Source organism: Apus apus, chromosome 15 (genome assembly GCF_020740795.1).
Source record: "Apus apus isolate bApuApu2 chromosome 15, bApuApu2.pri.cur, whole genome shotgun sequence".
In the NCBI taxonomy this organism is placed as follows: domain Eukaryota; kingdom Metazoa; phylum Chordata; class Aves; order Apodiformes; family Apodidae; genus Apus; species Apus apus.
Genome location: NC_067296.1, coordinates 6506365 through 6530105, shown reverse-complemented (window position 1 = coordinate 6530105; position 23741 = coordinate 6506365). Strand labels below are relative to the sequence as shown.

Below are 23741 nucleotides of genomic sequence, written 5' to 3'. Positions count from 1 at the left end.
TGCTTGATATAGTAGAGTTCACACAAATTCTTGCTTTTCCTTTTTTGGAGCAGGAGCTTGAATCCACCTCCTAGGTAAGTGTCATAGTCACCAAGTTATTGCATAGTTTAAATTTGGTCTTCTTTGTTCTTTCCTTTTGGATTTGTTTCACTTTGTTTAAGTAACAAATATTAAGTTAAACTACATTGGCTTTACAGGGTAAAAATTGACTTTCCTCTTGACAGGTTATTTTACCAGAGATACATTTATTGATCTGACTCACAGCTCAGCTACACTGCTGGAAGAGACAAAGAGGAAGAAGGGGCAGTGTGCACTAAATGGTGGCACTGCTCTTGAAATACATTCACACAAAATGCAACCTAAACATTTTTAATCTTTATTAGCATTGGAAACTGTAATTGAGGCGATTTAAGTAGGTGCTACCATTCTTTGAACTGAACTTTATCATATTATTAGGTCCCTCACAGACTCAAAGTTGGCAGCATAGATTGATAAAGACATTAGGCTTTTTCACTAGCACAACTAAATATGAAAGAATATGCCTGTGTGTTGCTGTTTTCCTGTCTATTCCTGAGTTTTTCCAGTTGCATCTTACATTTTCTCAAGAAAATCTCTGTTCTTCTCAATAACTTGCCAGCTGAAAAAAAAAAATAATGGTGTATTTCAGGTCATTTTTTGTATGTTGTTGAAGAGTCACCACTAGTTGATTTGAAAATCACTAGTGTGCCCAGAGTTGAACCACAGAAGAAAATGACACTAGTTTAGGTAGTTTTGGAAAGTATTTAACTAAGCATAATTGTTGGTATTGTCATTTGGTTGAATCGGTATTGAATCAATACCTTTTTTTGTTGAAGTGTAGTTTGGATTGGGCTGTGACTGAGTTTTAATTCAGTTCTGGTTTAGGTAATAACGGTTTAGCCCTTTTCCTAACCCTGAATCTGTTAGTTTAGGAAAACACAGCATTTAGAAGTTAGAAACATCACATTATGGGAGCAGGCCAATGATGAGGAATGTATGGAAAGTATCTGCTGAGAACTGCAAATTATAATAAAGAAACAAAGACTTACATTGTACATGCTATTCTGAGCCATGTGGTGATGCGAAGATCAGACAAGTTAAGGTATAATGCTATTTTTGCTGCTCACTCTGAGTGCAAACAGTTCCCATGGTGAATAAGCTCTGATCTGTTTTAATTAAAACAATATAATTCAGAGCTTGTTTTGGTTTTAGGTTTGATTGCTTGGGTTTTGCTTTAGCTGACACTGATGCTGCAGTGTTTCTTCCAGAATAGCTGTACTGGCTCAGCTCTCCTGGGATATGTGAAGCATATGCCAGCCAAAGGAGTTCTTCTGCCACCTTCTGTACATAATTAGCTAAACTGAAAAAAAAACCCTAACCCTAGTCTTCTGTCAGCATAGTTGTACCTGTATTAGGATTTTTATTATAATTGCTTAAGGAGAGGGGAGGAGACATATACTTTACCTGGCAATTCTTTATATTGTCAAATCTATCTAAATTTTGGGCAAAATGGAGTGGGAGACATTTCCTTGAACTGAAACAAGTTAAGTAACAATAAGGAGACTTCAGGTGAAGTAAGGTTTTGGTGACTTGGCAACCTGAGACAGCTCAGCCCATCACCCAGTGAGGCTTCAAGGCAACAACAGAGATTCAGGAGAGAATATAGGAGCATGGCAAACAGCAGTTATGATTGCCTCTGGCTTCTGTCAAATAGTAGCCAAAAGCTGTTGACAAAAAAACCCCTTAAGGTGCCATTAATACCAAAAGCAGCATTTCTTCTTGCTACATGTTCCCATCCAATGTAACTACTTCATTGAATGCATCACGGGTGTTTGTGTGGCTGTGTAGTGAATGAGGTTATAGAAAGAATTACTCAGAAAAAAAGTTGGGTTTTTTGACAGGTTTTATTTCTGAATTATTTACTCTGCAGCCACAAAACACTTGCACTAGCATATGTGAATAGGGGATTGAAAAGATGGGAATTACTTTGGGGAGCATTCAGTTGTTTCTCTATGGTATTAATAACTTCTGACCTCTGTGGTATTATCTATGATTTTGTTCTTTTGCATGTATTAAAAGCCTAAGGAAAATATAAACACGTTAAACTGACTCTGAACTTTCACTTGTATTGTGTCAAGATTATTGTCTACTACAGCTGATTGCATATTTGTTTCTTTTGAAAAAAATGTCAGTAAGTTCCTTGTACTGAGTTGAACATTCTGTATTCATTAGGAATAATTTGGCTTTAGTTCTGAGAAAATGAAGTTGCAAATTCTTTTTTTCCCTGGGATTCTGATGAAGAGTGATTTTTTTTTTTTTTAAAGTATATTAACACTTTTAAGGCTGTAAATAATTCTGTAAATATTTTCTGAATATTCTAAAACTGTCACCAAGTAAAAAAAACAAAAGATTAATTAAAAATACTAGCACAATTGCAGGAGTGGAGCAGACATGAAGATCAAATAGTAGATGTTAATTTCTTAAAGCTATGTCTCATTTTCCTTTGAATTAAAAAATAAAATAAAATTGCATGTTTCATAAAATTCAGTTCAGAGCTGTCAGGGCTACTTAAGTTGCTGGTGTGAGTTCACTGTAAGGTGACAATTCATGACTTAGAGCAACTGAGATGCAGGCACACGCTCCCTTCTGCCAGCTTTGTTACTTGGGATAATAACTTCAGGCATAGATGAAAGCTGTGACTTCTGAACTGCTCTTTTTCTTTGCTGGATTGAATGTAAGAGCTCTGACTGTGAGAGACACTGAAAAATTGTGTCATGTTCTGTTTGTTGCTCTGTCTTCTTGTCAGAAGTTGCTACTTGACTGGGAGTCTTGTCTTATTTTTCTTTTTACAATCCAATGTAGCAAGTCCTACAAATGATGAAGTATTTGAAGTAGTGTGTTTATTATCAGACTACAGCATAACAATCTGCTAAACTACAGAATATAATTGTTGTTATACTTCAAAATATGCTAAAATTTGAGATGAATGGTGAAAATGCTGTGGGAAAATGAAAACATTTAATGTTAATCTAAATTACTGTATTGAGAATTCACTTTGCAATAGCATTGCTTAGCAAAGTCTGTGTTTACCGTTTTGTCAGTAACAGGGTAAAACAAAGAAAAAGAGTGTGAATGACAAACCATAATCTTGTTTGAATATTTTTTGTTGATATGTACTTTTCAACGATATTGTTTGTATCTGTTGCAGATCCTGGCTCTGCCGAACGCACAGCACAAAAAAGGAAGTTTCCCAGCCCTCCACATTCCTCTAATGGCCACTCACCACAAGATGCATCAACAAGTCCTATAAAAAAGAAAAAGAAACCTGGTCTATTGAACAGTAATAATAAAGAGCAGGTAAGAAAAGTCATGGTTGTGTTATTCTAGACTATGAAACAATGAAGGATGTAGAGACAGCTGAACAGGAGCTCTCTCCTCTTTAGGAAACTCTGGTTTTGTACTGTTAGAAGTGGATATTAATTTTTTAATGCAGTGGGTCTAGGAGTTCACATTATAAATTGGATTTGAGTGTTATTTTTGTTTTATATCTGTATGAGAAATACAAACCGTGTTGTGGTTTTTGGTTTTGTAAAGCTAATATGATGTATGACCAATAAATACAATTTAGAACAAAAGTTCTAAGAAGGAATGTAGTAGTAACAGGGAAAACAATAATAGTTGCCTTTACCCTTACTGAAATTATTTCTCATCTAATTTAATAATGACATATATATGTGTATTTTTCAAAGTGATTTTGTGTGTCAACATATTTTGCCAGGATCATATAAACACAGCATTAAGTTCTCAATGTTTAAAGCCCCTTTTCCTAGTTTAACAGTATTGACATTAACCAGTATCGTGGTACAATTACACTGGTTAAAAAAGGAAATGAAATTTCTGATCACTGCAGTTGTCCTGGAACAAAGACTGTGAATAAATCAGGCCTTACTAGAGAATAGTTTTACAGTGTCAAGTGCATTTAATTTAAGAACAATTGGGAGGTCTAGTGCTAGCATGTGTAGACATGCTTGCTCTAGTTTAATGTGGCCAGTTTGGATTTTGCTGAGCTTCACTGAAGGCTGTATAATTTCCTCTACATCCTGGACATTTATGAGGGTGGTTGCCCCACTGAAGTCTGAGCTTCTAACTGTGCAGTGTAGAGACAGTTTTACAAGCACTGGAACTGCATCGTTAGGGTATTAATTTCCACTTTTTTATTCATGCATTTAAAAATAGATGTGAAAACACAATTGTGGTTGTTGAACTTGATGCATTTCCCATGGTAAATCACTTTTTTTTTCCAGGTATCTCAGACCTGAAATATTGCAGGATAGAGTAAAGTTCTATATCTAATGAAGCAAAGCAATCAGACTTATTTTGCTGTGTTTGTTTTAAGCTAGTGAGAAAATATCTTCTGTTTAGTTTGGTTTATCTTTTACAAGTTGTTTTTAATATTTGCATGTCAAGTTTGAAATGGGCATGCCTGAAGATGACTGTGTGTAAAGTAGGTGTAGAACTTACCTATATGATAGTAGAGTTGTTCAAGATTCTTCTACTGCTGAACAGTTGTGAGTATAGCATACAGATACTTGTTTTGCTCTCAGTTTAAGTTTCAAGTATAACACAGCTGACAGCTGTGGTTCTCATTGTCTTTAAGTCCATTTAGAGGTCTGACATCACTAGAAACCTCTAACTGTAATGTATACATTACAAAGTGTTTTGTAGTATTTGGGTATTTCAAGCTGCCGTTACTAAAGTTATAGTTGCGTGAAGCTTCATATTACATGTGTGGATGCAGTTAACAGATCTTCAGAATGGTGCCAACAGGTATTTAAAGTGTTGAAATACAAGCAAAAAATGATGGAATTGTAGAATATAGCTAACACAGCTTAAAACTCTGAAACTTCTGATACTTAATTGAACAGTTATAATGGAATTGAAGTTGTCTGCTTGTTTTACTACTAGCTTCAATATTAAACTGGATATAAATAGTTATCTTTTTCTCCCCAAAACAGTACTACAATACTGCTGGTTTTTTTCAGTTTTCTGTCATTCTGCAGGTCTTAATAATTGTAATAAAGACTTTAAACCAAGCTACCATCTGTTTGAACTTGAATTGGCTAGTTGTGAAACAGTTGAGAAAACAAAGCTTCTCTTTCATAACTGTTAAAATTTAAAACTTTTACAACATTTTACTCAGATTAGAACAATTGAAAAGGTCCTTTGACGCAGCTGAATAATTAATTTTCAGTCCTTTAGTTGTGAGTCTGGGTCTTTTTTGAGTCTCAGAAACTTTGGCTCTTGAACTCGGCTTAGGCAAAATAAGATAATAGAAGCATCCTTGAACAGAAAATCAATTCCTCTCATGCTCTAGCAAAAGTGGACTTCTGCTTGGTTTGGATGTTGTGAGCTGACTTCTGTGGAATAGTTTCAGAGGTTTTATATTTATCTTAAAGCAGTATCTTTTGTTTCATAGGAAGTTAGTGGGGATATACTGCTTATATCCACTTCAAAGTCAGAATATGTATTACATTCTTCTGGTAATTTCCTTTATCTGCTGTTGAGGAAATGCCTCATAGCTGCAGCTCTGTGTATACAGTGTTGAGATTTTGGTCTCACAACTGTGGTGCATATAGTTGCAAACAAAACATGGTTTGCACTGCAAATTGCAACTTCCCTTTCTTCACTCTGGGTTTCCATGTGCCTTTGTATATGTTTGAAAGACATATACAGTAATGCAGTTGAAATGTAGTTAAAGCCTTATGCTGTCCCTCTTATTCCACAGGATCTCAAAGAACCTTCCTTCTGAAAGTCTTATCATGTTGTATCATAAAGTCATAGAATACCAGTTTGAAAGGAACCTCAAGGATCATCTGGTCCAGTCTTTCTTGATGATTAAATATATGTACAGAGAAAGAACAGAAAATAAGACTGATTTTGTTCCCACCAGGGAAATGGGCTATCATAAGCTGTATCATCAGTAGAATAGAAAATGGAAAACACCAAAAACTGATAAAAATTCAGGTGAAATTTTAGGTAGCAGAATGCTTTGGGAATATATGTAACATCCTTTCTTTGCCTAAAATATTATACAGTGTTAGATAATTGCAGTTGATGGCTCTTCTGGTGTATCGTTTGAAATACAACATCTTCAGCTGAATTGTCACTTCTGCATCATCTTATTTGACCATTAAGGTCCTCTGTTAATGCATATAATTAGACCTTGTCCTTTGTAGCTTTAGAAATAACACTGTTCAAGCTGGCATGCTGGTGATTTCTGATGACATTAATTTATGTCCAGTGTGACTAATTTTGTGCAGGATGCTACAAAGCTATAGAACAGGCATATGCTTGCACTGATCTGAGTCACATGAACATCTGACAGCTCAAGGGTCTAAGAACTTGCAGATGTGTAAATTGTGTAGGACTCCTGCAAAATGACCTGAGAACCAAACACAATGGTTCTGAGGCAAACTACAAGCATTTGGATAGTTGTAAACCTATTTGTTCATGACATTACTTATATAAAGCAATTCACAGTAAATAAACTGCCTACAACAGGAGGTCATTTCCCTTTATGCCCCTCACCAAACCACCCCTATAATTAATACCACACAGAAAACTTCAGTTCCCTTGTCATTAATAAATAGAATGTAGTTTTCCAGTAAATGTTAGCAGATCTTCAGTGCTAGTCTTAGAAGCTTCAGGGATCTGGGGACCCTTTTGAGACATCCCAGGCTTTTCACTTTTTGTGTTTTGGCTTCAGCTGTGTCATCTTTGTGTCTGGGGCTCAAGTGGAAGACTAGCTCATGCAGCTTACCAAGTTAACACTGTTTTCTAGTGCAGGCAAACCAGTGGATATTGTGAGTCTTAAATTCTGATATGCATTTAAACATTGGATTAAATCTCTCCCAGTGTTCCTACTCAGGTAGCAGAGGTGGCTCTTCAGGAAGTGAATTTTCTTCTTTGTCATCCTACTCTACAGTTTGCCTTATTAATCAAAATCAGCACTGGCTTGCTTCATTGTACAAAGCTGTGACCTGCTGCAATTTAGGGCAGATTTGCATGGTGTTCAACTTCTTGTTTCAGGACTAACTTCTTTTGTTATCCAAAGTTTAGCCACAACTAAAAATTTCAGTATTTAGTTTGCACAACTGCATGGAATTCTGAGTTCAGAGGACCTAATAGCTTCTATAGCAACACTTCTTCCTTGAAGATGGAAGTGTTTACTGACTTTTGTTGGATTGCATGTCTTGCACTTGATGCCCTCACTTGCCACAAAAAATTGTTTTCAGTATTGAGTGTAAGCTGGCATCTGTCATCTGAATAAGTAGTAAACCTCTTTATGATTGATTTTGTGCAATGAATAAGATATTTTGCTTGCATAAATGCTAATAAAACTCTGTAAACTGCTGTTTGCTTATATATGATGAGTATTTTTATTTGAAAAATGCAAATTTGTTTTGAAACCAAACCTGTTTTTCTTGCCTACATTTCAGTCAGAACTAAGACATGGTCCGTTTTACTATATGAAGCAGCCACTCACCACAGACCCTGTTGATGTTGTACCACAGGATGGACGGAATGATTTCTATTGCTGGGTTTGTCATCGGGAAGGCCAAGTCCTCTGCTGTGAACTCTGTCCTCGGGTTTATCATGCTAAGTGTCTGAAACTGACGGCGGAACCAGAGGGGGATTGGTTTTGCCCAGAATGTGAGGTTAGTTTCATAAAAGGAGTGGATTTTTTTCTTGTTTGTGAGACACAAGCAGCTTTTTTGCATTCTGAAATGTTTCTGACTTACACCTATATTGCTTCTTGGTAAAAGTACCAGAAAATTGTACAGAACACAAGGCATCCATTGCTGCTTCACCACTTTTTCTGCACGTATACTTGGACGGTGTTTGTGTTCTTACCACACGTCTTCAACTTCCTTTATGTTTCTATCTCTAGAGAACGCACCATTTCCAAGAGTGATCTCTTCATCAGGCACCTCTAGTTCTGAAAACATTCTGTAATTCTGTCTAGTTTAACTTGTGCTTCTTCAGTGCAGAAAAAAATTACACTGTAGGTTCTACATAAACAAGTGGGCATTTTATGACTATTTTTTTCTGCAGGTTTGAGGAAGAATTTAGTCATTCCTATCCAGTGATTCCTGAGGAGAAAATACTTAGCATCAAAGTATCTGTAATGAAAGTAAATGGGTTTATCAGATGTTCACATGTTTTTCTTTGATCTCTTATTTTATTAGAGCCCAGATGATGACCTTACTCATTTGCATTGCTGTGAACCTGCATTGCATTTGGGAATTTTATGTATTCACACATTCACTTTGCTTGAAGATGATGGATAATTTTCTGGTCTTTTCCCTTTTTTCTACCTAAAACCAGCATCTGAAGTACTTACACTGTATCATTAGAAAAGTTTTGTTTCTTGTCTTCCATTTGGATACTGGAGTGTTTCAGTGGAGAAGAATTTACCTAGAAATGTTTGCTGACAGAATATTTTTTAATCTCAACTTCTAGAAAATCACAGTTGCAGAATGCATAGAAACACAGAGTAAAGCTATGACAATGCTCACCATTGAACAGCTATCATATTTACTGAAGTTTGCACTACAGAAAATGAAACAGCCAGGGGTAAGGAAGATTTATTTTTATTTTTTAATGCTTATGTTTGTCATAATCCTGGGTTTTGCTTCCTTTTGGTGATGATGAACCCAGTTTATTTTATCAGATTGTATGTGACAGCTTCTGTGCTGTCTGCCACCTGTCTAATACAGACATGAGTTTAGGCTGTAAATACTCTTTTGGAGTGCATTCAAAATGTAGTATCTTGATGTAACTTCTGGATGTAGTTTCAGTATAGGAAAATATAAAGTGGCTGTCCAGTGGGATATGGTGATTTCTTACTCTCCAAAAGCATACAATACTGTCTTTGAGGTACAAGGAGAATGGGGTGACATGATTGCTTAACACTATAGTTATATGGGCAGACAGGCACTGTTATATTATTAACTATATATGTTGAAAACATAGCTTCTATCTGTTAGTAGAAGTAGTTCTTACCACAAAATTTAATTGTATCATATACTTCTAAAATGCTGAAGAAATTTTCCTCAATGCAGTTAAAACCCATGCCATTAACTTCCATGCAATATGAGGCTGCTGTTACATGAACTTTTGTAATGGAGGTACAATTGGTTTTCCTCCAACTTGCACCTGTCTCCAATGTTTCTGACTTAAACTCACTTCTCAAAACCACTATCTGTCAAAATTTTAAGTCTTCAGACACTAGTTCTTGCTTCCGAATTTTAACAATTCCAGTCAATTGTTCTTCACCATGCAAGTTTTGCCTAGTTTTCATGTGTGAAGAAAACAGTAAATCAAAATATGATGTGAATGAATCACCAACCGTTGTCTTAACTCTTGTTGCTTAATTCCTGTACATAAGTTAGAGGAGCAGGGAGAGTGTCTCTGCTTGCATTGCTATACTCAAACATGTTGGGAAAACCACATGTGCAGAATCATGGTTTCTCTGCAGCTCTGGTCTCTCTGTGATAAGTACTTTAGCAGAACAATAGTGGCAATAACTGGGAATGTTACTCTTAAGTACTGACAGATTTTGCCCTTGGAATCCTTTTACAGTGATGAAATCCTGTTGCAGTGGTAAATACTATCCTATTAGATAAAGCCTTTAGAAGCTTTAAGTGCTGCTTTTCAGAAGCAAAGTGTCAGTGTTTGTTTACATTGAATTCACAAAGTTTGTTGAAAATGTGGTTAGAGAGCTAATATTTAATGAATGCTACTGAAATATTTTGCCCTTCAGGCATTTTACCAAAACTTGTTTTGGTACCTGAATACTTTATTGGTTGTGTTGGAGTCCCTCTGCGTTAGCAGATGTAGAGTCCCACAGATAAAAGTATGAAGGTGTTTGTATTGCCAAGCCACTGTTGTTTAGAAAGTTACAATTTTAATGACAGTCTCAAAGTTATTTGTGAGTCAAGTGAATCAGAGTGTCTTTATTCTGCTAAAAATCTGTCCAGCCTGATCTGATACTCGTCAGCAAAAAAACCCCACTGTATATAATAGCAGTGCATTTTACAAACCCTTAACTTTTGCAATGCCTTACTTCCAACGTATGAAAACAGTTAAATGAGACTTTATACTTTCTCTTGTTCTACCAATACTTTATTACTTCACAAAATGTTATAATTATCTTTAGGAAATGTTCTTATTTTTTCGTTACAATTGGAAGTAGCATTAGGAACAGAATGGGTCTTGTGTCATTGATGGGACTGTTCAGTATTAATAAGCAGTGTGATTTAACTTTTTTGTTTTCTTTGCTAACAGACAGAGCCATTTCAAAAGCCAGTCTCACTGGATCAACACCCAGATTATGCAGAATATATCTTTCATCCAATGGACCTTTGTACCTTAGAGAAGGTTTGTATGAAGCTAAGGGAGAAAGTGTCCTTGAGTTTGATTGCTATCATGAAATTATCTAGAGCGTTTGATGGAAGGAGGAGACAGTTACTTGAAATTATTTTCAAGCTTTTTGGGTTTTTTTGTTATTATAAATGCCAGTTCAATTACAGCACAAAAAAGTCATAAGCCAGCTGAACAAGTACACTGTTTTGTCTGAACTGGTAACAAGTGCTTGGGAAAAACAGGATGAGAAAGACAGGCTTACACTGTTAACTTCCTCCTGTATAAATTAATCTAATTCCAGGAATGATCCTGTGGGGAGACTTCATTAACCAGAGTTTGCATTTGGTCATCATGTTTGCAAGCTATTAATAGATCCCTGGTCCATTAATTTGGGACCATTTGACTTGTATATCCAGGGGTCATTCCAGACTTGTTTTACTGATCATTCAACAAAAACTGTAATCTCCACTGCATCTGAGGCATGGAAGAAAAAAGTAACAGTCAGGAGGTGGATAATGGGACTTTCATTCTAGCTTAAATAATAATTTTAAAGTTTCAAATAATGAAGACATTCTCCATTCTCCACTGCTTAATGAAGAGTGAAGTGTTACAGACCTTTGATCTGCTGGGACCTGGGGAAGAGACAGCAAGTTTTCATTCTCCATGTCCTTACAGTGGAGGTTGATACCTTAGTTGTACCAACGTGTAACAAATCCATGTGACTTCTTTTATCTAATCCAATTATTTTACCTAGTGGGTAGTCTGGAATATCAAACATACTGCCTTATGTAGTGTGACCAGTAATTTTCTCTGGGTCTTATAAATATAAAAAAATAAAAATGCTGTGGATTGATAATATGTCTGTAGAACCAAACAAGGTTTTCTGAAGAGACATTAAATGTAACACTTTAGGAACTGAATGCTTTTTTTTGGAAATATTGAAAATGCTGATCTAAATAATTCATTATTTAGAGTTAATTTAGATAGTTCATACATTTTCAGTGCAGTCAAAAGACAACCTGAATTTGACAGATTCTTAAGTATTTAGAATCATAAGTATTACAGTAAATAAATAGTTTTATTAATTGTATGACTGATAGGCAACAATGTTCAGGAAGAAGCTGTCACTTTTTACTAATTTCTGTTTCCTGATATGTTCTTATTTTTTTCTCTACAGAATGTTAAAAAGAAAATGTATGGTTGCACTGAAGCATTTTTGGCTGATGCCAAATGGATTTTGCACAACTGCATTATTTACAATGGGGGTGAGCGTTGATACCTACTAATGTCCTAAGATGAAACTTTGAAAGAGTTTAAGTCACAGAGCAATTGTAGACTTTTAGTGGGCAAATGCTCTAAGTATCTACCTGTTAATGACCACAGTGTCTGAACACAACAGATTTATATTTTCTTAACAACTGTCATACACTAGACTGTAGGACCAAATGCAGCCTGTGCTGTCACTTGCTCATTCCAGCCTAAAAAAAATTTCAGTTAAGTTAGAATCATAAAATAGTTTGTTACTATGCTACATTGAGAAGAATTGTGCCTTCCTTCTGCTTTTTGAAACCGGTAGTTCATACTGATGTGTTTTACATAGTCTCTTTAGATGTTCTGTCTTTAATGTTAACTTTTAAATCTACAAACTTGTTTGTTTTATAATAATGGTCGCATAACAATTTTCTTGGTTAAAGCATTTAATTGTTTCCTCAGGAAATCACAAATTGACACAAACAGCAAAAGTCATAATCAAAATCTGTGAGCATGAGGTATGTGTGCCCCAGTTAACTTAATTGTCCTGTATTTTGAAAGTGTTCTATTTCATATATTTTGAGTGAAATAATGTGTTTTTTCTAAAGTGCATTGCATAATTCTAATTTTGGTAGGTTTGCTTATGTTTACATGTTTACCCTTGGCCTACAGTACAATTTTTGACAAGGACATTGCTAATGTGTCTTCCATTAGGATATTCATTATCTATAATTAAGACTTGGGTGGGGAGGGAAGAGGAGAAAGTGGACATAGGGATTCTGCACAAAGGCACCTGTGTTCTGAATGAGTGTTTGGAGTTGGAAAAAGAGACCCTTATCTTCTGACTCATGGCTGCACTTCTTGTGGTTCTTTTGGTGTAGCAATATGAAATTCCTATGAATAAATGCAAAATGACTGCATTCTTAATTGATCATTTGCACTGATTTTATTTCTGTGCCAATCCATAATGTTCAGCATTACAAATACTTGCTATTTTAAATGCTATGTATTTGAACAATATTCCATCAATACGAATTATCTGGTGATCTGACCCTTTATGGAAGTGCTTTCTTCATCCCTGGGTTGACACAGTGATATCCATGATTCACACATTTTATTCTATTAAGAAAAATTCTCAGAATCTGTGTGTAACCTCAGACTGATATCTTACTTTATTCCTTATCGTCACATTATATAAACCAGGTATTTTAATTTTGTTTCTCCACAAACTATGACATTAAATGCACAGTTGAGGTTATATTTTTGTCACTGGAAGAAAGAAATAATTTTTTATCACTGGAATAAAACAATGTCAAACAAAGGATTTTTTTTTTTTTTTGACTGGAGTAAATAACAGTAGCATGCAATCTCAAGAGGGATGTAAAAGATATAAACTGGATTGCATACCTTGCAGGGTATAAAAGTTGGGTGTCTGTTAAAACAGTGTTGATTTCACAGAAGTCAGTTTTGATTTATGACCAGAAATTTGTGGAAAAATTATGCTATCAAACTAGAAAGGCTGACATAATAATAGTGCTTACACTTTGGACCCTCTTTAAGCTCTCCAGTAATTATTTACTCTTTTATTTTCAGATGAATGAAATTGAAGTATGTCCGGAATGTTATTTAGCTGCTTGCCAAAAAAGAGAAAATTGGTTTTGTGAGCCTTGTGTAAGTCAAGGATCTTGGTAGTCTAACTAATACATTAAACTAGCAGTTCTCATTTGGCTGCTGCTTGTTACACCACACCTCCCATTGTTTTAAACATGTGGTGGTTACTGAGTCAGGGAAAGCTGCTGTAGTTTACCAAGTAGCCTGTGCTTGCACATCATGCTGTTTGTGGAGTCAGACTGCCTTGAGATATTTAGCTCTAAGATTGCATGCTTTCACAAAAGGATTGGTTCAGTCAGAAGTGTAAAGGGTGCCAGCAACCACTTCTCAACTTCTCTATCCTCAGATGTAATATATCTGCTCATGGGTCACCTGTGCTTGCATGTGGTACTGGTACTCATAGTAAGGTTTCTGAAATGTCCATGTCTCTTTCTGCTGGAGTACATCTGAGAATTTAGACTTTGATTTTTCTCTCATAGTCTATTAATAGGCTGTTTTCTGTTTTTGTTTAATGCTGTAACAAACATGGGGAGACTCCTTAAGATTCTTACATAGAAGTGTATAATCCATCAAGTTCTCTCTTGGATTTAAGTGATAGAGAATTTGAAAGACTGGCCCTAGCCTAACTTAGGTTATGCTGTATATTTGGAGTTGACTAATAAAAAAAAAAAAAATAAAAAAGGGCAATTATTATGTGTTTAATTGAAATACTTAAGGTTTTAGATTTTTTTTAATTATTTTGTTCTTAGGATTTATTATGTCTAGATCAAGTATATAGTAAAATGGAATCTTGTATTTGGCAAGTGCCCTGTGCATGTTGAATCTAAGTAATACGTACAATTTAAAGAAATAATATTCTTGTTTATTGGATTTAAACGGTAATACTGCTTGTATTTCTTACTGTGTACTTTGCCTCTTCCTCTAGAGCAATCCTCATCCTTTGGTCTGGGCTAAACTCAAAGGCTTTCCATTCTGGCCTGCTAAAGCACTGAGGGATAAAGATGGGCAAGTTGATGCCCGTTTCTTTGGCCAACATGACAGGTGGGAATTTAACCAAAGGATGTCTTTGGCTGTGCTTATAAAATTCTGGTTGTAACTTTGTAGTATTTGAGTTTTTGGATCCTGTCTTTTGAACCGTGACCCTAATAATCGGTATAATACTGCAGCACATACAATTTCTGTTCCTTAAATTATATCTATAAAATATAAGTCATGTTTGTAAGATGAAACCATAGGTAATCTCAGTGAGTGTGCCCATTAATTCCTTTTGCACTGGAGAGAACTGTATTTCTTAATGATGGAAGAAGCCAATAAAGTTATGTTGTCTAAACACTATGGGAATTGACACACAATTGTAGATTAAAAAAAAAAAAAAAAAAAGAAAATACAGTCTGTGTTGAAAATGCCAGTTTTGCTCTGAAAAGTGTTTAGTTTTCTGGACCTGATCGGTAATTAATTGAAAATCTAAATCTACAGTTTCAAAAACATGTACTGTAAAAAAACATGTATAGGACCATGAAATAATTTGTTTTAGTCTGCCTCATTTCTTGGTAATTAAAATCTGTCCAATACTTACTGATACAACTTTTTCTGGCTTTGAGGGTTTGATCACCCTGACATGGGGTGTAAAATAGAACACTAGGTTTTTAAGCAAGTGTTTTGTGAAGTCTTTTTTTCCTGACCTGCTTTTATTGTGTTTCTGGTAATCATGACAGATGGAAAGACTAGTAAGGAATGGTCATCTTACAGTTACATAGGCTATTCTAATGAGGAATATTCTGCCATATTTGACTGGTGTTTATACATGTTTTATGGGTTACTGTGATAAACTAAGACATGCAATTTACTTACTTACCAAAACTAAGTACTGAACTATTGAAAGAAGAAGGTAGAGATGGTCTTTTGAAATGATCTGAGGTGTGCATCTTTATGGTTAGGCTAAAATAAATTAATGTGTGCAGAAGTTGCCAGTGTCAATACACAGTGGGAAATGTACTTATCTTTTATTTTCCTGTTTTGTATGTAGGGCCTGGGTTCCAATAAATAATTGCTACCTCATGTCTAAAGAAATTCCTTTTTCTGTGAAAAAGACTAAAAGCATCTTCAATAGTGCAATGCAAGAAATGGAGGTTTATGTTGATAACATTCGTAGAAAATTTGGAGTATTTAATTACGCACCTTTCCGGACACCATATACTCCCAACAATCAATACCAAATGTTATTAGACCCTGCAAACCCAACTGCTGGAACTGCAAAGACAGACAAACAAGAGAAAATCAAACTGAACTTTGATATGACAGCATCACCCAAGATCCTAATGAGCAAGTCTATGCTGAGCAGTAGTACTGGTCGTAGGATTTCCTTGACAGATATGCCCCGGTCACCAATGAGTACAAACTCATCAGTTCACACGGGATCTGATGTTGAACAGGAGGCAGAGAAGAAAGCAACTTCCAGTCATTTTAGTGCCAGTGAAGAGTCCATGGATTTTATTGAAAAAAATACAGGTAAAAAAAAAAAAGAGGGGGTGAGGGGTACAGGATTTTGTGCTTGGTTAATGCGGTGCTTTTGTTCCATGTACTTTTTAAAGACAAACTGGATTGTGACTTGTTTTATAAGGACATTTTAGAAAAAAAATATGGGTTTAACTTTATGCATTACAGATAAGAAATAAAAGTCCTTTCTATTGCATTCAGGAGTAAATAATCTTAAAAAATTACCAAAATCCTTCAGTTTAAATGGCAGGAAATAGTTGTAACTATAAAAATTAATGTACAGTGGAAGTAAAAATAAAAATATTTTAAAAATATAATTATAAGGAATATTTAAAAATTAATAACTCTCTTTCAAGTCAATGAGCTTAATTTATAAGTGTTCCCAACTGAGTAGCTGAAATATGATAAAACTGCAGTTCCATAGGCAGAGTTGATACAGAGAAAGAGGAGTCTAGAATACAGAATTTGTCTACCTGGGCTTATAATGTAGTCAAAGACCAAATGCTTGCTAATTTTGTGGTGCTCAGGGAAACTACTTTATTTTAGTGTTTTTTATATCCATAAAGGAAGTTCTTCATTATCTGAAAAAAAATTATGCAGTATATTAAGTAATGTGAGTATTTTAAAACGTTGGTTTTGGTGAAAGGATATCTATGTGTAGAAAAACAAATCAATAAATTACATTGCAGTTTTTAGAAAAAATGCTGCTATTTATTTATAACAATCACATACTTTCTAGCCAATAAAGCCTAGGCTTTGAAACTAAATTTGGGTACAAATATGTCTTGTGATATGATGCTGTCCATCTTAAGAAAGTGATGTCAAAGAAACTATGAATTTAAATATATTAAAGAACACAAAGTTTTCGTTAGAGTAAAATGTCAAAAGAAACAATTTTATATTTTAATGGAAAGTCACATTAAAGCTGTTGTGTCAGATAAATATATAAGAAGATGACAGGTGATGGCCTGTTACTCTGGTCTCTTGATTATCATAGCAATTCTGGGGAATTTTTCTAACTTTCCTTCAGGAATTATTGTGCTCTATCCTAGGGCACAGAAATGCTGGATTGGACATAACTGTTAAACTAGAATATTCAGTTTCCCACTTGGCATTTTTACCTGTATATTATTACAAATGCTAACTTTTGTATGAACTTAGCTGTCCTATTACTGATAACTTTTCAATTCCAAAGTAAATTAAATTAGTTTTCTCTGAAAAAGAATTCAAGTAGTGTGACTGCACTGTCCTTAGACAAGAATGCTGTTATTTGGATGCCTCTGTTCTATATTTTGAGTGATGTGTAGAAAAGAACTTGGAAACAGTTATTGAAACAGTAGATATTTCTGACATTTAGGAATCTGAAAATACATAGTACTGCAGAATAAAAAGTGTCCAGTTATGAGTTTAGGAATGGCATTTTCCGAGCATTAAGCAGAGATTTAATAGATAGAAATTGGTCTTTTGCTGTCAAAAGTTACTCCTTTTTTTTTTAGTGGCCTGCAGATGCTTCTCTTTCTAGTGTTTGGTTGCTGCCTAAGTTTGCTTCTGAAATATTATTCATTGAGATTTTAAAGGCTCAGAGCATAGAATTTTGCTTTAACTGTATAAATTAAAATTCTGTTACCTTATTGTAGGCATTTGGTTACTGATCTCCAGCTGTTCTGATTAAACTTACTAAGATTTGTACTTCTAATTCTCTGTTAATGTAGCTAGAAAGTAGGGTAGGTGGGTTTTTTGTGCTTACTTATATACATGAAATAACACAGATAGCAATTCAGAGTGTTTTGTTCACTAATTTGTTACTTAATCTAAAATAACCAGATCTTCAAAGCTAGAAACTTTCTGTTACTGCAGAGGGGTTTTGAGGGCAGGCACACATTTGGCCCAACTGCAGTCAGATAATTTTCCTTAGTTTCTCTCTCTATTAAATTAAAATTACAGAGTTTTAACTTACAATGTAGGTATAACAGTGTTGAAATTACTAAACAAAAATCCTTTCCCAACTTGTGTAGCTTTATTCACAGTTTTGTCCCACTGAATATGGCTTTATTGTGATTATTTTTAAATCTATTAATTTTTTTTTTTCAGCTTCTCCAGCAGCAACAAGAACAGGTCAAGCAGGGAGCTTGTCAGGCAGCCCCAAACCTTTCTCTCCTCAAGCGTCAACACCAATTTCTTCTAAGCAAGAAAGGACCTCCACTCCAGGAAGCATTCTGAATCTTAATCTTGGTTAGTCTTAACCTTTGAAAATCTAATACTGTTACAGCTGAATGGAAATTACAGTGGTGCCAGTGAAACATAACATGAACAGACTTGCTTGTGTGTGGATTTAAATAAATGAAGGGCTTTAAATTAGTAAATTTTGGGATTCTGGAATTTTGAAAGATGAGTAGGGAAGTACTAAGTTGGTAAAATTGTTCTGAAAGCCAACTGGATGTAAATCAGTCATGCTTTGTTCCTGTGAGTTTCAGATTCAGTTCTGACTGTTTTATCTCTACATGGTATATATGGAGAAACAGTATTCTGCCCCTTGCTGTTAGCCAAATGCTTAAGGAAAGTTTGAACTCAAATTATTAATTCATGTTTCCAGTGAGTTACAGATACTCTCATTCCAGATACAAGCTTGTAAGTATGCTGGTTAATCTGTATGTGTGGACATAACCATATCATTAATTTTTCTGTTGCACTGCTGCTATTTCTTGTCTTATATGAGGTGACAACGTATTTGGAAAAACATGAGGAAATTCGTAGTGCTGCAGTAGTTTGAGCCATAGATGGGTGACATTAGCTGGAGCAGACTATTTAGAATAAATCCAATGTTATGGTCTATGAGCAATACCATAAAAGAACAGTTAGCATGCTTTCATGTGAGTATCAGTTGTTTTTTCAGCTATAGGGTAGTTTCCTTTGCTAAATATACTCTTCAATGCTAGGAATGAAAATGGCAACCCTTCCTCATTTGTGTCAGCTGTGCCAGACAGATTAATTTGAATCCTCTGGTTTTCAGATATGACTGCTTGTGTCTCTGTCATACATTATGTGAACAGGATTTTTCTCTGAAAAAAACAGAAGGGAAAGTCCAGTAAATAAAGACTTTAATGTACCTTGAGCAGAGTACTAGGAGGTCTCTGATCATTCTCCAGTTCAGCAATTATGAAAACTACTGAAAATGAGGCATCTGTTGCTACTGCTTGACTGGCTAAATTGAAAAATGGAAGTGTGAATGACCAAGATAAACACAGATTGCTTGGGAAAAAAAAAGTGTATATATACTATAGTATATAGGACAGTATAGTATAGTATAGGATAGTGTAGGATCTGATATCTGGATAGTATAGGACCTGTCCTTGGTAACAGAGGCAGAAAAGATAGAACAAGTTCAACCCAGTAAGGAGTGAGAATTTTCAGAATGGTAATGAGAAAAGGTAAAGACTTTGGAGATGAGCACTTGGAAGATTTCTCTGCAGTTGGCTTGCCTGCCCTTAGTTGTCTTTTTACTAAGGCTTTGACATTCATGAGACAGATGGAAAATCCAGACCTTCTCGGTGAGACCTCTGTGTAGATTAGAGAAATATGGATTGTGAAACATCTTTTCTATATTAAGATTTAGGGTTCCCTCAGGGATGTATTATAGTGTCTCGTCTTCAACTTCCTCCATTCTCCACTTTTTCTTACATTTGTATCCTGCTGTGTAGTCAACTAAGGCTGTGAAGGCCTGGAATCAAATTCTGTGCTAAGGGTGATATAACCAGTACTGCTGTGGAATTAGTGTGGATTGGCTGATGTAGTTAGTGCAGGAAAAAGAAACCTGATTCAGTAAACCTTTCCAGCACAAGGAACACATTTTTCAGGAGTACTTAAGTGACTTAAAATTTTAATTTTTGTTTTCAAAATTTATGCTTCACTGAAAATTATAGAGTTTGTATTATGTTTAGTCTCTTCCAGTATGAATATGTGACATGACGAGTGTGAAATTCAGTATTATTGTCTTGTAAAATAAAGCAATACTGTGACATCTTAAACTGCTGTGCAGTGAAACTACACAAAGCACAAATGCACATTGTGCCACTTAAAGTCATTTTAGAATTATAATTTAGCCCATAATTATAAAATAAATGAAACATTTCAGATTGCATTGTTACTCAGTAAAATTTGCCTTATCTGGATAGTGAACTCTTATTTTAGCAAAATATTTTCCTTAGTTCCTTTTTCTTCTTCTAGATCGTAGCAAAGCTGAGATGGATCTGAAAGAGCTGAGTGAGTCAGTCCAACAGCAGAGCACTCCTGTGCAACTGATTTCACCAAAACGACAGATACGTAGTAGGTTCCAGCTTAATCTTGACAAGACAATAGAGAGTTGTAAAGCACAACTTGGTAAGTGTATCTCAAGAATACACTGGGCATCTGAAGGATACACTTGAGGAAATTTTGAATTGGAGTTTAAAAGAAGTTTCTGAATAGTAAAACCTTAAATTAAACACTTAAACAAGAGTGTAGAGAACATTTAAACTCTTTTGAACAAGTAAAATGCACTGAACTAGTTGAATTTAAAATACAGTGAGACCTGATGTTTCAAATTTTTATCAAAAAGCCTTGGATTTTTAATCTTTTTTTGTATCATTCTGATGTAGAGAGTATGACAGAATTATAGTCTTACTGCTTGCTTTGTAAATGGAAAAAAATGGAACTGTACCTAACTTATGTCAGTTGCACAAATTAATATATATCCAGTCAGGCAGGAGCTGAATGCTGTTAAAAACATTAGTGTTGTCTAGCACTTTTAAAGACTTTTTAGGCACCAAAAAAATTATTCTTGCAAGACTCAAACAGACTAAAACTGATTCTGCAAACATGCATGCAAGTTAACTTTAATGAGATGAACAGTGATTTTAAGGTGGTGTCTTTTGGATAAAATTCCTCTTTGTATTTGCCAGCATTGGTCCTAAGTTGAACCAAGCTACAGCTTGCAGGTAGTAGAAAAAAGTAGTGAAAGGAAGGCCTCTGAATGAAATAAAAATATGACTTGAAATACATGGAAGGTAGTTCTTTCTCTGGTATTGAGATAGGGTAAGTGTTTATAGCTTAAAGGCTTGCAATTAAGATAATGGCATATATACACTTTGTTCCAGTATATAGAGTATTTTTTTTTGTTTTGTAATGTCAGTCAGTCTGATGTCAGCATGGAATGTGCTTTCCTCCCCACAATTAGGAATAAATGAAATATCTGAAGCTGTTTATACTGCAGTAGAGCACAGTGACTCTGAAGAGTCTGAAAAATCCGATACCAGTGACAGTGAATATAGTGATGAGGATCAGAAATCAAAGAATGATCAAGAAGATGGAGAAGACAAGGAGGGTGCAAGAAGTGACAAAGAATCATTAAGCTTGAAAAAAAAACCTAAGCTCCCAGCACAGAATGAAGACAAGGAGGACCTTAAAAGCACAAGTCCAGAAGTGGAGAAAACAGACGACCTGGTAAAAGAAAAGGCAATTACAGACACTGAAAAAGAATTTTCTGAAAAGGGAAAAAGTTTACAGCATTCTGCAAAAGAGAAACTGAGGGGGAAAGATGAAACAGACTCTCCAACTGTGCATCTAGGACTGGACTCTGATTCTGAGAGTGAACTTGTCATCGATCTAGGAGATGAACATTGTGGCCGTGAAGGAAGGAAAACCAAGAAAGAATCTAAAGAACCTCCTCCTAAACAAGATGGTAGGATGAAATTTTTTCCTTCCTTTTTTGTCTTCTGTACTATAGGCCTTTTACTGAAGGCAGATCTGTTAACTTTGTATTTGCTTTAAGATGTTAAAAATATCTGTGCTAAAACAAATTTTGGATGATTTTTCATTCTTTTTGACTGTGAAAGAAGTTGTCAGTCCCAACTATAGTTGCTAGTTTAAATGAAATTTGTTTCATTGAGTTTCTTTTCCGCAATATAGAACTATGAATATCTGTGACATTTGTTCTGTGACAAATTTAGAATTTATTTTGCAATTTTTGACTTTCAGTTGAATAATTACAATGCCATAGACCTCCCAAAATCACAGATGTAGAAGAAATGTGGACTTGCCAAACATACAAATTGCATAAGGTCCCATTAAATTCAATGTAAATGTTCTCAGTACTAATCAAAATAACAGGTAAATCACATGTAGAGTCCCTGAGATTGTGTTCCCCTCTTAGCAACAAAGAGAAACAGTATCTCAATTATGAAGTGCTTTTGCTTAGCTTGCTCTGCATGTTAACCTTTTGATAAAACAAAATAGAAAACCAGATTTAAATACACAGATTGAAAAATATTTTATTTTTCATATAACTTTATCTTCTTGTCTATATTTCATAACATTTTGGCACAGTCATTTTATTTAAAACAATGTTTTCAATCAATTTACTAAGCATACTTTGGAAGACAGCTTAATGCTTCTGAATTGGACTCTTAAAACCAAATTTAATGGATGTTTTTATGAGGTAATCAAGAAAATAGGCTTATAAACTAAAAACAGAATTGAAATTTTGGGGGTGCTTATAGTGAGTGATGCTTGTTCTATTTAAAAATGTATTAAACAAGTCAGCTTTATGAATTTCAAAACCACTGATTCATGTATTGCTAGTAGCCTAAAGTGCAGTAATGGTTGAAATAATAAGCAATCGGAAAACGTTACTGTGATACAGAGGCAAAAGAACAATACATACAGAGTGAAATTGAAAGTAGATTTAAATATTCACACATATAGGCTTATAGTAATATATTCTATATACAAGATGTGGCCTATCCATGATTTCAAGGCTCCCACATTTACTTTTGACTAAGAAATATTAAAATGCCTTGGGCCAGAAAAGAGATCTGATGCATATATATCTGAAGGTCTCTTCCCCCTTCCCAGAAACATGTCAGTGCAGCAGCCTTCTCTTTTAGACATGATTTTCCTGGTCAGTTCCTAAATGGATCTGATATGTGAAACAGTCAACCATGAACTCTAGAGGGTTTTTGAGTAAACATAGATATCCTGAATACATTTCACCTTTCATTAGGAAGATTTTAATATGCTATTCCTTCAGTTATTGTTCAGTCTTGTTCCTTTTGAATGTACTTTTCTCCAGAAATGAACTGAGAGGACAAGTGTAAGTGGTAGCCTAGAAATATGTTGAGAAATGCTGATTTCTCACATCTCTGCCAGAAGAGGTTAGGCTAGTTTTCTGGGTTTTGTGCTTTGTTTTGCATAATGGCTTGTACTTCTGAATGGTCACCGACTTCAACTACACTAAAATGAGTTTACTTGGAATAACAGAATGAGCTTGCTTGTAGAATATAAGTTACCATTGAGGAAAAGAATTTAAAGGAGACTGAAAAGTGAATGCGGCTCTTAGAAAAATTAGATTAAAAAAATGAATCAGGTATGTTGGTGAAGAGCTGGCATTACATTTTATGTTTGTTTAGTTGTAGGTAAAGCTCCACCTTCCTCGAGTGCAAGCACCCAGCCTCTACCAGAAACTCCAGTACTTACCCGCTCTGCAGCCCAGACTCCACCAGCTGGTGTGACAGCAACTACTGGTGCTTCTTCTACTGTTAATGCTCCATCTGCAGCCACTGGCAGCCCTGTGAAAAAGCAGAGGCCTCTGCTGCCTAAGGAACCTGCCCCGGCCGTGCAGCGAGTGGTGTGGAATTCTTCAAATAAATTTCAGACATCTTCTCAGAAATGGCACATGCAGAAGGTGCAGAGACAGCAGCAACAGCAGCAGAGCCAGCAGTCTCAGTCACAGCAAGCCCAGTCCTCTCAAGGGACAAGATATCAGACAAGACAAGCAGTTAAAGGTATACACTTTCTAACTCAATCTGCCTGTGATGCCATAATTTCCCAGTAGTGATCTCAGTGCTCCAAGGCTGCCTAACCAGGAGTTCTTCCATATAAACAAAATCTTAAAGTGTGGTTCT

General features: G+C 35.2%; 1 protein-coding gene across 12 annotated transcripts in view; it reads left to right on the top strand.

Moving 5' to 3' along the window:
- ZMYND8 (zinc finger MYND-type containing 8) overlaps positions 1-23741 on the top strand; it is a 66390-nt gene that overhangs the window by 31067 nt on the left and 11582 nt on the right. For 10 of the 12 annotated variants that reach the window (XM_051632842.1, XM_051632849.1, XM_051632846.1 and 7 more), the window contains 13 exons: positions 3227-3375; positions 7518-7736; positions 8542-8655; positions 10369-10461; positions 11624-11711; positions 12160-12215; positions 13291-13368; positions 14234-14349; positions 15335-15816; positions 17896-18036; positions 20029-20181; positions 21017-21520; positions 23247-23621. In XM_051632842.1, coding sequence (XP_051488802.1) covers positions 3227-3375; positions 7518-7736; positions 8542-8655; positions 10369-10461; positions 11624-11711; positions 12160-12215; positions 13291-13368; positions 14234-14349; positions 15335-15816; positions 17896-18036; positions 20029-20181; positions 21017-21520; positions 23247-23621 — 2568 coding nt within the window. The remainder of the gene's footprint in view (positions 1-3226; positions 3376-7517; positions 7737-8541; positions 8656-10368; positions 10462-11623; positions 11712-12159; positions 12216-13290; positions 13369-14233; positions 14350-15334; positions 15817-17895; positions 18037-20028; positions 20182-21016; positions 21521-23246; positions 23622-23741) is intronic. The other 2 variants (XM_051632851.1, XM_051632845.1) reach the window with 1 other exon arrangement.